Source organism: Corylus avellana, chromosome 2 (genome assembly GCF_965113065.1).
Source record: "Corylus avellana chromosome 2, dhCorAvel1.hap1.2, whole genome shotgun sequence".
Classification (NCBI taxonomy): Eukaryota; Viridiplantae; Streptophyta; class Magnoliopsida; order Fagales; family Betulaceae; genus Corylus; species Corylus avellana.
The window spans coordinates 18,692,220-18,708,368 of NC_142491.1; the positions used below are offsets into that span (position 1 = coordinate 18,692,220).

The 16,149-nt window shown below is 36.3% G+C and overlaps 2 protein-coding genes across 2 annotated transcripts; one reads left to right on the forward strand and one right to left on the reverse strand.

The window, feature by feature from the left end:
- Window positions 1-2,231: 2,231 nt before the first annotated feature.
- Window positions 2,232-6,053, reverse strand: LOC132167057 (auxin transporter-like protein 2). The gene is made up of 8 exons (XM_059577952.2): window positions 5,745-6,053; window positions 5,444-5,629; window positions 5,213-5,325; window positions 4,892-5,075; window positions 4,684-4,781; window positions 3,656-3,863; window positions 3,309-3,566; window positions 2,232-2,777 (listed from the first exon to the last, which is right to left on the reverse strand). Exons 1-8 carry the CDS (start codon window positions 5,910-5,912, stop codon window positions 2,514-2,516), a joined length of 1,479 nt encoding a protein of 492 aa, XP_059433935.1. The 5' UTR covers window positions 5,913-6,053; the 3' UTR covers window positions 2,232-2,513.
- A 6,033-nt stretch (window positions 6,054-12,086) lies between these two features.
- Window positions 12,087-14,921, forward strand: LOC132167018 (uncharacterized). The gene is made up of 4 exons (XM_059577909.2): window positions 12,087-12,238; window positions 13,695-14,042; window positions 14,137-14,209; window positions 14,283-14,921. Exons 2-4 carry the CDS (start codon window positions 13,710-13,712, stop codon window positions 14,774-14,776), a joined length of 900 nt encoding a protein of 299 aa, XP_059433892.1. The 5' UTR covers window positions 12,087-12,238; window positions 13,695-13,709; the 3' UTR covers window positions 14,777-14,921.
- The last annotated feature ends 1,228 nt before the right edge of the window (window positions 14,922-16,149 follow it).

Here is a 16,149-nt window from a genome sequence, read left to right on the forward strand (position 1 = left end):
TCTAAAAAATATTACTATAATATGTTGAAAATATTATGAAAATATTCTAACACAAATATAATAATACAATAATATACTGACATATTATATAAATATGGTAATACCGTAAAATATAGACTATAACACTGCTATTGTCAAGTCTAATTTGCTCGACTTCCTTGATATATGTACGAGAATAAAGGCTTATAAGAAATAATGAATTTAATTTATATTTTAACACCTCTTTTCATGCTTGGATTCAAATGTTTTTTTAACAGGTAATGCTCAACACGATAAATATTTAATTGAAATAGAAGGTACATTAAGAATTTCGAGTTTAAATCCAAGACCTCTAACTCTAATACTGTATATTGAATTGAATCACACAAAACACAGTACGGAATGAGTCTATATATACAAGCCATGCAATAATACATATACATATACACACATACGTACGTAGCCGATGTAGGACACAAAATGCGTATAAATACTTATAATCTAACACTTAAGAAACATGGTAATTCCCCATGTGCAAGTGAGTTCTAATACTTATGAAATATTCCAAAAAAAAAAAAAAATATTCTAATTTCAGGCAACTTATTGCAGCTAGTAAAAATTATCAGATAAAACTAAAATTCTACCTTTTGAGAAATGCTTTATTCCATGTACAACTTTTGTCAAACGGTAAAATTATGCCAAACATTGTGAATTTGAGGCTCCAACTATGTCTCCCATGCATGTTCTTATCATTGTTATTCTGTCTAGAGAATAAAGGAGGGAACCATGTACAAGACAAAAAAAGATATGAGACTTTTTTAAAAAAAAATTTTTTCCTAGGGTTCGCATGCTCTTATAAAAGTTAATAATGGGGGAGGACAGTAACTTTGTTACTGTGTATGGCAGATTATTAGATTCCCCTCAAAAATACTTTTATTGATGTGTATAGCAGCCTTATCACCCAACATTTTAGCAACACCCTCAATCCCCCTACGTCACCCATCTCCTTTCCCTTCTTCTTTTTAATTATTAGGGTTTTGTCTGGTTTGCTTTTTGTCATTAATTCACCTCTCATAATCATACAAAGGGTCTTGGGAAGACATATGGTTGTGAAAAGAAGCTTTAAACTATGTATATATGCTCTCTCCTCTGCACAATTCCCTTTTCTTTTTGTTTTTTTTCATGACAAATCGTTTTCATGATCTAAACGACTGTGTCCACAGATCGAGAGCTAAAACCGGGAGCCTCAGGGGATTGTCATAAACATTTTGAAATGAACATTTATGCCATGAGCTTTTGGTGTGTAGAAATTTCTACAGGACTAGGGTGATCATAAAGCAAATTGGATAAAGTTAAGTTAAAGATTGATAAAGTGAAACACTCTTTCCATCCGGTGTAAGAACTAGATTGAGATTCACGCCAATTTGGACCGATAATGTAAGAGACCCCATATAAGCCTACTATTGAGTATTCTAGCTGTTCTTGAGTTGTAGCGAGGGACCCTTGTTGAGATGTTACAAATGAAATGTGTTGTCGGGGGCGGAACTACATAAAGGTTTGTGGGTCTTCTCCGTTTTTGTTTTTTGTTTTTTGTTTCTTGATTTTTTTTATAAAAAAAATACCCCTGTAACCCTTTGTATTAAGGTGGAGTGGTGGGATCTTGAGATCTATCAATAGAGACTTAGAGAGTCTCTTGTCTTGCTCTAGTTTTGGGATTCTTGCTAATTTGTTGTTGTAAAGGCCCCTGTGCATTGTATTTCTTGAATTTTTGTTTTCTTTTATGAATAAAAATAGATGCTGAAACTCTCAGGTTCCATCATCAACAGTGTTGAGAGCAGTCCAAAATACAGTCCCATGCAAATTATACCATCTATGGTCAGAAGAAAGATCGAATTGAAGATGCTACCTCATTCCTATTCACCATCATAAATGTTGTACTAGTTGGTCGGGATAAAGGAAGATACAATAGATTTCATTCAGGAATAAGATCCTCTTCAACTATAAATATATATATATATATATATATTTTTTTTTTTCTTATTTATCATATTCATTTTATACTGACCGATTATATGATGCAGCAAAAATTACTTAAAACACGCGACGTAATTGTTTATAGTTGACCGCAACACTGTTATGTGAAAAATCCCCCGACCACCATTATCTCTGCATTATTGGATTGTTTATAGAAAGAGAGGGTAATGATTGTTTATATGTAGAAAGAGAAATTCCGAATATTTCAATATTTCATACAACTCTTTTTTTTTTTTTTTTTTGAAATAACAGAGACCCTAAACTAAATAAAAGAGACAGAGAAAGTTACAGGAAGCAGAACAAGATCTGTGCTTTTTTATGGATGGAAATGGCTATTGGCCAAATGCATTTATCTCCTCTGTCTATTTTCTAATTAAGCAAAAGATGCAATGACATAACATGATCATCATGGGCCATGGCGTTTAGGTAGCTAGTGATTCTGATATGTGAAGCCATTGGAGGTAACTGATCAGCAGCACAAGTGGGTGTACGTGGACTAATCAAGGGCTGTGATGGTGGCCGGGGTGGTGGAGCGGAGGCGGCGCCGTGGCATTCAGTAGGTGAGGTGGCGGCGGTAGCGGCGGAGGGCATTGGTAACACTTTGTGAAGAGCCCAAATGTGTCAATCTGGCGTACGAAATTTGTCACGCTAGCCCACCCACCGAATCCAAAGCCAACAACAAACACCCAAACCACCACAAACACATTGATCGTATACGCCCCCACCCATCTCCCCACGAACTTTGGTGGCCGATCCACTGCATTCTGCATCACAACCGTTGATCACAAACCGTTAGACCGTATAATTCCAATCAATCAGTGCATCCCATCAGTTTATTTGTATGTATTAATGCATTAATACAAGAGTTGCAGGCTGAACAGGGGAAATTTTTTCCCCGACATGGGAATCGGGTACGAACAGATATTCTGGATCATCGTTGCAGCACGAATCTCGTGCCTTTATGAATTGTAGCTGCCAATATTTATGACTTTTTCTCATGGGCATTTAGTGAACAAGAGTTTCAGATAATTTGAAACAGCAAAATCCGACATATTATCAGTTTGGGAGAGTGCCCCGCAGCTGGTCTGCTAGACTGTGACCTTACGCAACCAAGCTGTTTTCCTTATTCTTTACAAAACATTTTTCTTAAATAACAAATTTAATTCTTTCTCTGTTCATGTTCAGTCAAACATCTGACACTTATGTTTGAAAAAAGTTTTGTGTTTCTGGGGTGCTTGCAAATGGCTCACTATGGTGTAAATGGAGCAAGATATTTTAGGGTAATGGTATGGTACCTCTCGTGCAGCCGCAGATTTGAAGGTGAAGATGTGGGCCAGAGCGGGGATGATGTAGACAGTGAAGCTAACGAGAAGTGATCCGACGGTGGAGTTGATGGGACCAAAGAATGGGAAGATGATGGCCAGGAACCATATGGGGACGACCACAGGCAATCTTGCTGCCGCACGCTTGCAGAGGCTCTTGCACTCATGCATACCTATGGCTTTTTCCCACACAAAGTATAAGGGCGTGCATGCAAACCCAAATGTTATGAACTGCACAAACCCCCAAAAAGATTAAATTATCATTATTTAGTAATTCCTAGAAGAAAATCAATTAATTTGTATTAATTATATGTGCATGCCTGGTGGATGAGCATTAAAATGACAGCCATGTCTCTGAAGGGTGATTTTGGGAGCAGAGAGAAAGCGTTGGAGTGGTCGAGAAGCAAGTCTCCAAATGCCCAATATACTGCTGATGCAGAGGGAAGTGTCAGTGTGAGCACATACAGGGTAGCCAGTAAGTATATGGCCTTGAACTTCTGAGGCTTCCACATTGCGTGCATGATTTCCCTGCACGTACAACCAAAAAATTTATCATCTTCAGCCATTGCTAGCACATGCACTAGCAGTAATTAATGACATGTATTTTGAACAGTTTAATAAACCTAACTGCAATGGACATTAATGCTAATTCAACCTTGGGTTATATATATTATATGGGTCTTACAAAGAATTCCTATAAATATTGTAAAAGAAAGCATCCTCTATATATATATATGGGAAAAGGGCTCTATAGAGCTTTGTCACAAGGCCCATGATGTAGTAAGTAAGAGGATTTCTTTTGGTTATTTTTACATGAAATATATATGAACATGACAAGAAAACCAGCTGGCTGAGTGTTTTTATCTTTTGGTGTCGATCTAGGATTCACTGATCAATCTGGACCCCCCATTGGCCTCTTCTCATGATAAAAGCAAAAGCAAGAAAGAAAAGAGTATTGGCTTTCTACATGAAAAAGGAAGAGAAGGTTTCCCAAGAACAGAAAAAAAAAAGGACTACTTTTTCCCCCTCCCACGCCTAAGAAGGGCAATCAAGGAATAACAAGTTTTTATAATAATTGGGAATATTTCGGAAATAATAATAACCCTTCAGATAAAAGAATATTGGCCATTAGATGATCACATGGTTAGATCATGTCTATGGGCATGAAGGTTCAGTCACTTTCAAAATGACATTTAGCCCTTTTAATTTGTTTCATATTTCTAATTATTATTTTATATTTCTGTCACGATCTATCACTAGGGTCAACAGGCAAATGAGGAGCAAGATACATGAGCATATTCGTAAATAACGTAAAAAACACTGATTTCTGTATTCGAGCTTGTCTTACACAGTAACAGCATGTCCCCCGAATGTGTAGAGAATGTTTGTGGCCCCTGTGAAATATAGCACCAGCTTGGACGGACCCGAATGCTTAACACCCTCAACCTGCAGAAGAATACACACATTAAATAGTCCTTAGCAGAAATTAATAGTACAAAAACATAACAAAAACAACTGTTATATGACTGTGAAAAACGCTAACATGTATTATTTACCTGGCCGTGGAGGAGGGAGGCAATGGTGAGATACCAAGCAGTGTAAGTGGTCATGACAAGGCCTAAAAAGGACCAAATTCTGTAGTTGTGGAAGGAAGGAATAAAGACAGTGGTGGCACAGCAAGCTCCGAAGATGTAGGTCCAAGTCCTCTTGTCCAGATTATCATTTATGTAATATATGTTGCTGCAACAATAAAAAAAGATACCCAGTTGCAGAAATATTTGATGAGATTAATTTGGTAGTACAGTTGTTTATCAGGAGATTAAATTCATATAAAATGAGGATAGAGTTAAAGCTAGGGTCAGAATTGGCAGGTATACCTTGCACAAGCTATGAGTTGAATGACAGATCCAAACAGAAGAAAAGTGCAGTTAAATGCCAAGCCCACGTTCCTCCAGTGCTTTCCAAGCAGCCCATCAAGAACCTCAAACCACTACAATGTTAAGAACATGGAACCCCCCATGTGAGAAAACTGCAAAAATAAGAGGAAAAAAAAAGAAGCTCGTCTTTTTTTTCATTTCATCAAGTTGGTTGAAGGCGTGAAACCAAACCTGGATGACATGGTTCCTGAAATCAACTTTTTCCCTTTCTTTTCTGGTTCTGTATTCTACATAGAGCACGCTAATGAGATATGCAGTCCAGCTCCCCAGCAACCCGTAGAAGAGCTGAAAGAGTATGCCAGACAGCATTCCCAGCTGGGAAAATGAGTATGGCAGAGTAAGCAGAACTTGAGCCACCTGCAACAAACCAAAAAACAAAAACAACCCAGAAACCATATTTAGCAAACTACATCAAAAACACAATCTTTTTTCAAAGAGAAATTAAGAAAGATGGTAAATTTTAGTTAATTACCTGGTTTGAAGCACAGCTAAACCAAGCATCATATGCGGAACCCCCATGCCAAAAGAACTTAGACAACTTGGTTTTGACATCCTTGGGCTTCCCTTCTGTCTCCATTTCAACATAATTGCCCACTATCACCGTCTCCACTACCTTATCAGATGCCATGATGTCTGTCATGCACTCCTCTGTTATCTTTCTTCTTTGGCTCTGTTATTGGAGATGGTGGGATTCAATGCAAAATGGGGAGATATGGAGGAGGGGCTTGGAGGAGGGTGTATATATATATACAAAGACACGAAGGGTTCTCGAAGGGTGGGAAAGGCTGTGTTTGAAAGCTATTTTAGAGAGCGGTTTTGGGAAGCGAGTGCAGTGAATCCGCTTTTTGTTTGCGGGGGGGCCTTTTGGCGAAATCCTCTGCTTCTCGACCCCTTTTTTGTAATTTAATTTATTTTTTGTTGTTTAGCTAATTAATAATATTATAATTGCAATTTGTTTAAACTAATTATTTGTTTAGTGAGCGTGAGTGCCTTGTCCGCACGAGCGGGTTTCCCGTTTCCCGAGCTGATATTTAATTACCACATTCCTTCGTGGTCTTCCTAAACTATCCCTGTTTTATGGCCGGTTGCCTTTGAAATTTGGCCTATTTTGTGCCCATAGTTGGTACAAAGTTTTTTCTTTCTCTTTTGCAAATTAATATTTGTCAATTTAATAAACTAAATTAAAAAAAATTAAAGAGACTTTTTTCGGCCAAATAAAAAATATTTGTAGTTGATTATTATTTTCTGTCGCACCAAATATTTAAAAATACAAAAATATTTTCTAAAAATTATTTTACGCCAAAACAAACGGAGCTTAATTTAGCGGGTTTGAGGGAATTCTTTTAATCACTTTCCCCCACTCACTTATTATTAGATATATTGTGTGTGTGTGTGTGTGTGGGGGGGGGGGGGGGAGTAAAATTAATTGAAGAGTTTCTTAATTAGTTCAGTAATAGTTATGTAGAAGAAGAAGGTAGTTTAGTGGGGGACGAAGGATAAAAAAGAAAATTGCGAGGGAAGAAGTGAAGGAAATTATAACAAAGTAGACCACATGATTGCACCCAAACGGGCGTGGTCGCTTTACAAGAAGAAGAAAAAGCTGCTTTTATCACATGGCCTAAGCTTTGTGGACTCGAGAATCCGCCCCCCTAAATCCAAACCCCCATTTCAAAGTTCTCACTTATCATAACAACTAATATTTTTCACATTAATTACTTATTCACATGGAGTTTTGCATAAATATATTATGTGACAAAACATATGGACAATATGACGAGATATTTAGAATGTTGTTACACCACCATGTGCCCTTGGAAATCGGCTTCCTCTTGGGAACGTTTCCTTAATATTCTTGCATTTTAATTACTTGTATTTTTTCCTCTTTTCTTGAAGCTAAGGGCAACTAGATCTTCTCTTTTAAGGGTGATTCAAAAGCTTGAGGGTTGTTGGATATTGATTTGGTTAAACGTACCCTTAAGCTTTAGGAGCGCAACACTTTTCCATACCACCGAATGCAACATCTATAACGGTTTACTCTATTGAGTCGCATTTTTTATGATTTGGACCTGTGACGTGAGGTTAAGGTCCTAACTATTGATCCAAAAACCCTAAAATTGTTGGATACTTATTTGGTTTTTTGAGCAACTCTAGATCCGGAGGAGGATTTTTGTTAAAGTTGTGCTATGGGGCTTGAAAAATGTAAAAATTGCTATGGAAGGATATGCAAATCAAATGGCACATACTTGGGACAAACAGTGTGGAAACTAGAGCCTCTCAAAGCAAAAGAAAAGAGTTATAGATTTAAGGGATTATGGTGAGGAATACATGTTTTTGGTTATAAAAAAAAAAAAAAAAAAAAAAAAAAAAAAAAAAAAAACTCACATAAAATAGTAGATCAAATGAGTACAAAATTTCAAACATGGGGGGTACTTGCAATATTAATTAAAAGGTAAAGTACTATCATTTACCCCTCTATAATCCCTCTTCTATTGTCTTTTGGTCTAAGTCTACCTTTTGAATTTGAAACAAGTGACCTTGAGAGATTATTGATTATCTTTCTTTCATCTCATGATGATAAACCATAATGAGTTTGTCTTCTTATAAATTAAGAAAACCCTCTTACCTATAAAATGATATTATGAGAAAAGCATGAGAGTTCATGGTCTAAAAAGCTCTGTTTTGGTGCAGTGCAACATATTCATAGGCCTTGTTGGACACCCACATCTACTACTTGTGTTGTCATGCTTTCTAGTCTCCGGGACCAGAAACATTCCCTGTAGCTACTGTCTCCTTGACCACATGTACTACAGCACAACGGACCAAATTTTGTTCATGTTTGATTTTGTAACATAATCTTCCCGCCCTTGATCCCCTTCACTGAGCCCCTAATTTGATGGTTATTATCAAATGAATGGAGATTACAGTTCTAATCTGTTACCGTTGGATCAACTAGATATAAACTAGTGGTTGCTGAATGGTATCTGATGATATTTAGCTTCAGCCTGCCAGGTGTGCAGATTTGGAAACAACTTCAAAGCAAAATGATGTCTTTATTAATAAAATTTTGCTTTACTCCTACATCTTATTGTAGCACAAAAAGTTCTATTACTTTAATGTTGTATGGTGTCTCTCTTAGCAATATTGCTTGATTGGTGCATGCCTCCCGGCTCCTGAGGACATTCAAATGTTAGTGGTCACCTTATTCACCCCGAATGAAACAGTGCCTTTATGCTTGTCTTCCTTAAAAGCTTTCTTTTTTGTTGGTTCTTTAACCATATCCCTTCTATATGTTGGGAGAAATGGAAAAAGATGACCACATAAGCAAAATGGTGCTCGTGTATTGATTCAGAATTCGAACTCATGATCTCTACTCTAATATTATTTTAAATCACTACAAATATATATATATATATATGTGTGTGTGTGTGTGTGTGTGTGTGTGTGTGTAAAAGTATAAAGTCAAACATTGAAAAAATGTAAGGAGTGTGTGTGGTTAATATAACATTTTGGGTCTAAACCCATAGGCTTAAGCTTTTGAGTTATGTAATATCTCAACATAGTATGCTATGATCTCACTAAAAAGACTCTCCAACATATCTATCTTCCTAACAAGTGGTATCAAAACCGATGGTGGTGTGGGTATGGTGGAGTGGCGCATGCTTAGACAAAGGGCACTGGAGGGTGTAAGGTGCAAGCATGTATGAGCGTCCTTGGAGTGAAGGGCAAATGTTCGTGGCATGGCTTAATAGTGGTTCTACAAATTGAAAGCATGGACGAGAGTCTCTGGAGAACGAGCAAAAAGGTTCATGGCACGTGTTTGACAGTGGTTTGTGAAGTTAGAACACGTGTAAGTTGTGAGCTTGAACGAGGGTCCATGGAAAATGAGCAAAAAAGTTCATGGCATAGGCACAACGAGAGTACATGGAGTAGGGACAAAGGTGTACGTGTGGTGCGGGCAAAAACCATTTAGCGTACAAGTGATCTTGGAGAAGGTCTATAAGATTGATAAAAGACTGGTATTTGAGGGGAAGTGTAGCAATGTGATGATGGACTCACACATAAGGGGGAGATTGTTGAATATATATATATATATATATATATATATATATATATATATATATATGTCTCTGTGTGTGTGAGTGTGAATGGATAAAGTCACACATTAAAAAGATGTAAGAAGTGCGACTGTTAATTAATATGGTATTGTTGGGCATAAATCCATAGACTTAAGGTTTTGGGTTGTGCGATGTCTCAACAAACTATGTTATGATCTCATTAAAAGGACTTCTCAAAGTATCAATCTCCCTAATATATACGAAATGATGGATTTAATAATTTAAATTAATATTCTAATCGTAGTACGAAATTCTTTTGATATCTTTTCATGAAGGATTGTAGAAAAAACAAAAAGTGCATGCCCTAGACAATCCCTTCCCATAAAATAACTTTCCTATCATTAGCTGTTATTTAGTCCTCTGATAAACCAGCATTGCACATGAGGAGAAGGGAATGAGAGTTCGGCTACCATAATAGCATATGTAGACAAAGCATGTTAAGTGTAACGAATGATCTTGTCATTGATCTATATTTGGAGTACTTAAGGGGGGAGAAACCATTAAAAAAAAAAAACATATGATTGAATTGTGATAATTTTGGTTCAGAAAGAACCAAACCTTCCAAAAAAAGGTTAATTACTAGTCATACTTATTAGGAACACAAACACAAGCAACTAATAATCCTGCAGCGTGGCAAAGGTCTTGGCACGCCAGCCAGCCCCAACCGTTGGGTGGAACTGTCAAAGATCTCACGCTAACTCATCCTATGATGAACAATAATTTCCCAAGGAATTATTATTTGAGTTGGAGTGGGAATGCAAGAAGAATGTTGAGCAGAAGCTCATCATTCTAGTCATCAATTATCAGATTCAAATCCACTCTCAATGATTTGTATACCAAATGAAACAGGACACATGTAATTTAATACCTCATTATCTTGCTCTCATGCCTTCATTTTTGGCTAAATTTAGTGATACATTTGCTTAGAGTCAGTTAATATAGATTATGATCCTTAATTGGCAATGATTAAAGTTCCATAAGGGTCAAACTTTTGCTGTTCTTCTTCTCCCATCATGCTGAGAATTTTTTTTTTGGTTTTGATGAGGAAACACCTTTCCCTTTTGGTACTTAAGTGGGATAGGATTGAAAACCAGCATTGACTTGAATTGCAGATACACAATGTGGGTCCTTGGTCTTGTGCTGTGCATCAATTCAATGGTGGTCAACTCCATTAACAGAGAGTATGGGCTGCCTATTTTTATTGCTGCAGTATGATTGAGTAGGAGCCATTTATCCACAAACACCATCATGCTCGTTTGCCTTTATGGCCTCCATGCTGAGAGCAAATTTCTGGACCAAAGAATCCTATTTTCAAAGGATTCTTTAGTGCCCTTTTGATCACACCACTAAAGCTGCATTTGGACATGAAAAAGAGCACAAAGTACTAAAGTTTGCTTTACAGCATCTCTTGTTACTACACTTGATCATAGTTAGAAATTTGGTCTGAAGTTGTTACCACAACTGGCCCATTTATGAGTTGGATCTGTACCTCAAAATGCTACACAAAACAAAATAAGGTAACCCATTTGCCCAATTTCCTTGTGACATCTTGTCACACGCCGGATTAATTTGAACAATTTTGAAGAAAAAAAAAAAAAAAAAGGCAATGAAGCTTAATAGAGGATACCTCTGATACTTAAGTCAATAAAGATTTGGGGAAAGAGACCAAAAGTTTCGTTTACCTGTTTTTTGCCTTTTTTAAATAACTCACCCCATGTCTACTTGCATTAAAACACGACTTATCCTTGAAGTTAGGGGCACGGTTTATTTATAAATTATGGGTATGTATTACGATCATGGTTTGAGAATAGATTTCCTGCCATGTGTGTTTGGTACTTTCAAATTAATGGATCAATGTTGGAATTAAGTAGACTTTTGGTATTTGAATCATGTGAGCTTGCCTGCCCACAACCCTACAAATGCAATTGCAATATATGCTGATTCATTATTAGTCGACAACTGTTAGGGCATTCAAGGCCACAGTAAAACCCAATTTGTTTACACAATCATACATTTTCCATTATTTTGCACACAGTTTTAGCAAATGAAAGGGTTTATTTGAGGACCACTATAACGAAAATTGTCTAGTTAATTGCAGCAACAGAGGCCACCCCAAGTTTAAGCATTAAGAAACATGATCATTGCCTAAATGTGCACAATTTTTTTTTCCTTGAAAACATGGCTCCATGTGATCTCTCATGAGTGACAAACACAAATCAATTGGGAAATGGGAACTTAGGGTGCTTTAATTGAGCGGTTTAAGGCCTAAACGACTCCTTGTATCAAAGACAAATTAGAATTTTTACAATTAGGGTAGTCGAATAAAACTAAAATTTGGCATTCCGGTAACCCGCTGAAAATAATTATAAAGCTTACTTGTTTCACGTAACTTTAGAATCTTAGATGTATGGCTCATTTGCCCGTACAGGTAAACATCTTGTCTCTTATCTGTAGGTTACTTGAATTGTACTGTAATTTGAGCACTTTAATTAAAAGATATTCTAATCCAACAAAGAACTGACTACTCTTTATCTTTATTACACATCACTAATAAGGAGGATAATTAATTACTACCTCCCCCAATATGTTAACTAAGCAAAAATCTGACACTGTTCTTTGGACGGCTAGGATTATCCAAGAAACCATTGACATGGCAAAACGTGGGTTGATCATAGCCCATGCCCCATTCATAACGGTAAACCCCCACGGAACGTGCCGTTTGGTTTTCCTCGTTCTCTCGTCTTAAGCGTTAATCTACGCACTAGGCGCACTTTAGCGCCCAGTCGCTTCGCTCGTTCCCGGTCACCGGAGCTCCGATCTCCGATCACCATTGGTCCAGGCGAGTGATCAGGTAACCAGTTGTAGTTATCTCTCCGTATGTTAGCCAAAGTTTAAATGTTATATGCTCCGTTTGGTTACTGAGAAAATGTGGGAAAGTAGGAAATAAGGAAATTTTCAACCTTAAGAGGGTGCCTGTGTCTGTCTAACTCTAGAACTGAACCCTCAAGGGCTTTCCCTTTGGTTTTTTTTTTTTTTTAATATTTGTTTACTGCTTGAAGTCGAATTGACAGCTAAAACGTTGATGCAAAGTTCTAGTTTGTGTACTTTCTTGTGGGTTTTCTCACTAACCAAACAGTGGGTAGCATAAATTATTTATGGGTTTTATAGTGGCTTTAATATCGCATTGCATATTTATACTTGGGTTTTATGATTGTGGGTGCCGTTATGTAGTATTGGAATTTCGAAGAAATTTGAATAGTAGCTAAGAGTGAAACTGAGGACAATATTGCGGAGGATTGAAACCAGCAGCTAATTTTTATCTTTCTAAACTGAGTTTGCTAGTTATGCATTTGGGTCTCACTGCTTTGTAATGTTAAGATCATTTTTTATTGTCATTTATCTGCACAAAAGGCACAATAGGAATCGATCATAAGTAAAGGGGCTCTTTGATTGGTGTTTGGTTGTTTACCAAAGATTTTGGGATGCTAATATTTGTCATTGGGGTTCTTGGAGTTGTCGGATACTTCCTCAAAAATGGTTCAATTGGTTGTGGAACATTAACTTACCTATGGAAAATAAGTAGCAGTGTCAAGTCCTTCCAAAACCCATATAGGGTTTCAATTTTGATGACGTGCAAGTTTGTTATGTCTATGTATTTATGATTTTAGAGAAATAAAAAGAAATCAAGTGGAATAAACTTCATGTTATGTTATAATCAGAAAAGTAGGGGTGGCTGAAATTTATAATCAGCAACCAAATTTAAATTTCAAGTTTTAGAGGAATGCAAGATGGTAATGATCCAATGAGATAGGGATACTTACAGAACTCCCACCTCACTCCTCTCTTTTGCTAAAGATTATATCCACCAGAATGGATTTATAGAATGCTTTCAAAAATTAGGCAATTAGGAATCTATCAATACTTTTCATTGGGAAGATTGAGCTTCACTAGATTCCTTTTGTGAGAGGGGAATGAATATATTCATGTTATCTCAATAGTCCTCAGTTTATGGTGTCAAGTTTACATATTTGGTTTTGAATTTTGATAGATTAATCATTTTAGAGGAACATACAAAACTAAGCCTGAATTACTAGACCTATTTTTTCATGCGCTATGTTTCACTGTTATTCTTTCCTGAATTAATAAAGAACTTGAAGAAAACTTGATTCAGTAAACCTACATGGAGTTTCCAGCATGGATCCAATGTTTTTACACTAGAAGTCTTGGTTTGATTATTTGTTCCTTGATTCAGCAATCTCTGTTGTGTTTGACTAGGTCTATTTATTATTTTCTTTTTTTCTTGTTAGTGGGCAGAAGTCAAGATGTCTGCTGTACAAGATGGAATCCCAGGTCGAACCAAGGCAGAGTGGACACCATCTCGTGATGCCTATTTGGTTGAGGTTTTCATTGAGCAACACAATTGTGGAAGGACTGCTTACAATGACTTCAAGAATGAAGTAATTAAATCTGTTACACATGATTTCAATAAGAAGTTTGGCTTGAATTTAGAAGAGAAGCAGATAAAAAACCGTTACAATGTGATGAAGAAAGATTATGGTGTTGTTAAAACCTTGCTTGGTCATATTGGATTTGGCTGGGATGAAACTCGACAAATGGTTGTAGCTGATGATAAAGTTTGGGAAAGCTATATTGCGGTATGTAGATATTATAATTTTTAATATTGCAATACGTATAAATTTAATTTGAAATTTGGATGCGCTGGAAGACGTTTATGACATATAATTATAGGTACGAAGTGAAGCACGGCCATTTCGACGAAGGAGCTTTCCTCTTTATAAACAAATGTCAGTCATTTTTGAAGGTAACTGAACTTCCCTTCCATTTCTCAATGCTATTTCAAAATATTCCTGCCATTGTTGACACATCTGGTGCAGGAGAAAGAGCAAACGGCAAATACCAATTTCCAAGTGGAGTACCTGCGAAAACTGAGGAGGAGAATAGCAACACAGAAACTGTGCGATCTTCGGAGCCCACTAACCTACCTACGCAAGTAGTTGATGGTGCCCTGGATTCAGATTCAATAATCCGTACAAATGACGTACAACACAAGAAGCGCAAATCCTTTGCTCGGACATCATCGGGTCGTAAGAAAAGAGCATGCTTTGCCTATAAAGTTGGGGAGACCATTGAAAATGCTCTATATGGGTTTTTCTCGGCAGCAAAGTTGAATGCTATGCAAAGGAATGCATCAAATGAATTAACTTTGTATCAGAAATGCCTGGAAGACTTGCAGCAGTTGGAAGAGTTGGATGACACTGAGTTTACAAAGGCTGTTAATGTTCTTAGGGATGATAAAAATGCAGTTGCATTCATGACAATAAAAGGACACCGGCGATTAACCTGGTTGAGGTCTCTATGGCAGGTATAGTTTGCCTTATAAATGTAATTTCAGTTTCTTATATATTCCTCCATACAAGTCTTAGAAAGTTAGGGCACAAACTTCACAAGACAGTTGTTTTCTTCTGTTGTAGAAGTTCTGTTTATGAACTTTATAAAGGTTTTTCTCCTTGGCAGACTGTTGAGAATTGTTAGTCATCATTCAAGAAAAAAAAAAAAAAAAAGTCTGTTTTATTCGTTCTAAATCAGAACTATGACCTATTGTTTCTTTTTGTTCAACCAAATGTTTTTTCTTTAAAAAAAAAAAAAAAAACCCTAAGGTTACCTGCTTTGGTTTCTCGGATTCTTCCTGTCCTTAATCTTCCTTTTTTTTTTTATTTGGAAACATCAAACATCCTTCATCTTCCTTTGAACCAACAGGGAAAGTAAACTTGATTTTAGACATTCTTTGTTTTAACTTTTCTTTTTCATGTGTAAAATTCTTATACGTAGTTAATGCATTAGTAAAGTTTAAAGAAATGTATAAAGAATACCATATTTGATTCTCTGATTTTTTTTTTTTTTTTTTCTTCTTCACAAATAGGAAAAACAATCAGAACAAAAGAAAGAGAGGTCGGGTATGAATGTTGTCTAAGATGACACTTGATTCAAATTACACGAGGGGGGAAACAGAGGGATGGGAATGTTTTTAGAGGGGAGGAGGAGTTGGTGACTATCTATTTAATCATAATGCATCACCATTTGTTCAAAATTTAGTAGTAATTTTCACTATTACATAGGAAAGCGTAAAGTTGGAAGTGCAGATAACATTTCTTAACGAATATCCCTGATAATTTGCTAATCAAAGTGCGGTCACGTTTGAAAGAGGAAAGTTAAAAATACATTTCTATTCAATCATTATTTCACTCTGCTAATGCAAGAGTGCCAATTAGTCGTTGATTTTTTTTTTTTTTTTATAATAATAGTTGATCTAATAGCTGATTAATGTTGTCACATCAGTTGAATGCGATAATGATAAAATGAAAATATAATTTTTAACATTGTTTTTAGAAAACAGGTTTCGGTTTGAGAAATCCTCAAATGCTTGTGTGGTTGCTAACATCATCGGAGTCATGGCTTCCCCCATTTTTCTTTTTTAAAATTGAAGCTGAGCTTTAGAAAATAATGAGGTGGAGGGTGGGACCCATATTTATTTATCTGGTTTGGGATCATTCGATTGTAGAATTTGTAGTCAAACATCAGCTCATCGTTTACTGTGTAAAGTTTAGCTGGTTTATCATCAACCATTAAATTTATAATATTTGTATAAATAATAATCACAATCACGTATTCTCTTGTATGTTACGACACCAATAAACAAAACCATTATTACTTTTTAGTCTATAAAAATTGTAAATAAAATTA

What these genes read in the sequence shown, in the direction of transcription:
- LOC132167057 (XM_059577952.2), bottom strand. Translation starts at nt 5,912, where the DNA reads ATGACAGACATCATGGCATCTGATAAGGTAGTGGAGACGGTGATAGTG. An exon ending in TTAGCTGTGCTTCAAACCAG is followed by an intron (nt 5,630 to 5,744) that starts GTAATTAACTAA and finishes GGTTTGTTGCAG; the next exon opens with GTGGCTCAAGTTCTGCTTAC. An exon ending in AATCTGCGGCTGCACGAGAG is followed by an intron (nt 2,778 to 3,308) that starts GTACCATACCAT and finishes GTTGTGATGCAG; the next exon opens with AATGCAGTGGATCGGCCACC.
- LOC132167018 (XM_059577909.2), top strand. Translation starts at nt 13,710, where the DNA reads ATGTCTGCTGTACAAGATGGAATCCCAGGTCGAACCAAGGCAGAGTGG. An exon ending in TTTGGGAAAGCTATATTGCG is followed by an intron (nt 14,043 to 14,136) that starts GTATGTAGATAT and finishes ATATAATTATAG; the next exon opens with GTACGAAGTGAAGCACGGCC. An exon ending in AATGTCAGTCATTTTTGAAG is followed by an intron (nt 14,210 to 14,282) that starts GTAACTGAACTT and finishes CATCTGGTGCAG; the next exon opens with GAGAAAGAGCAAACGGCAAA.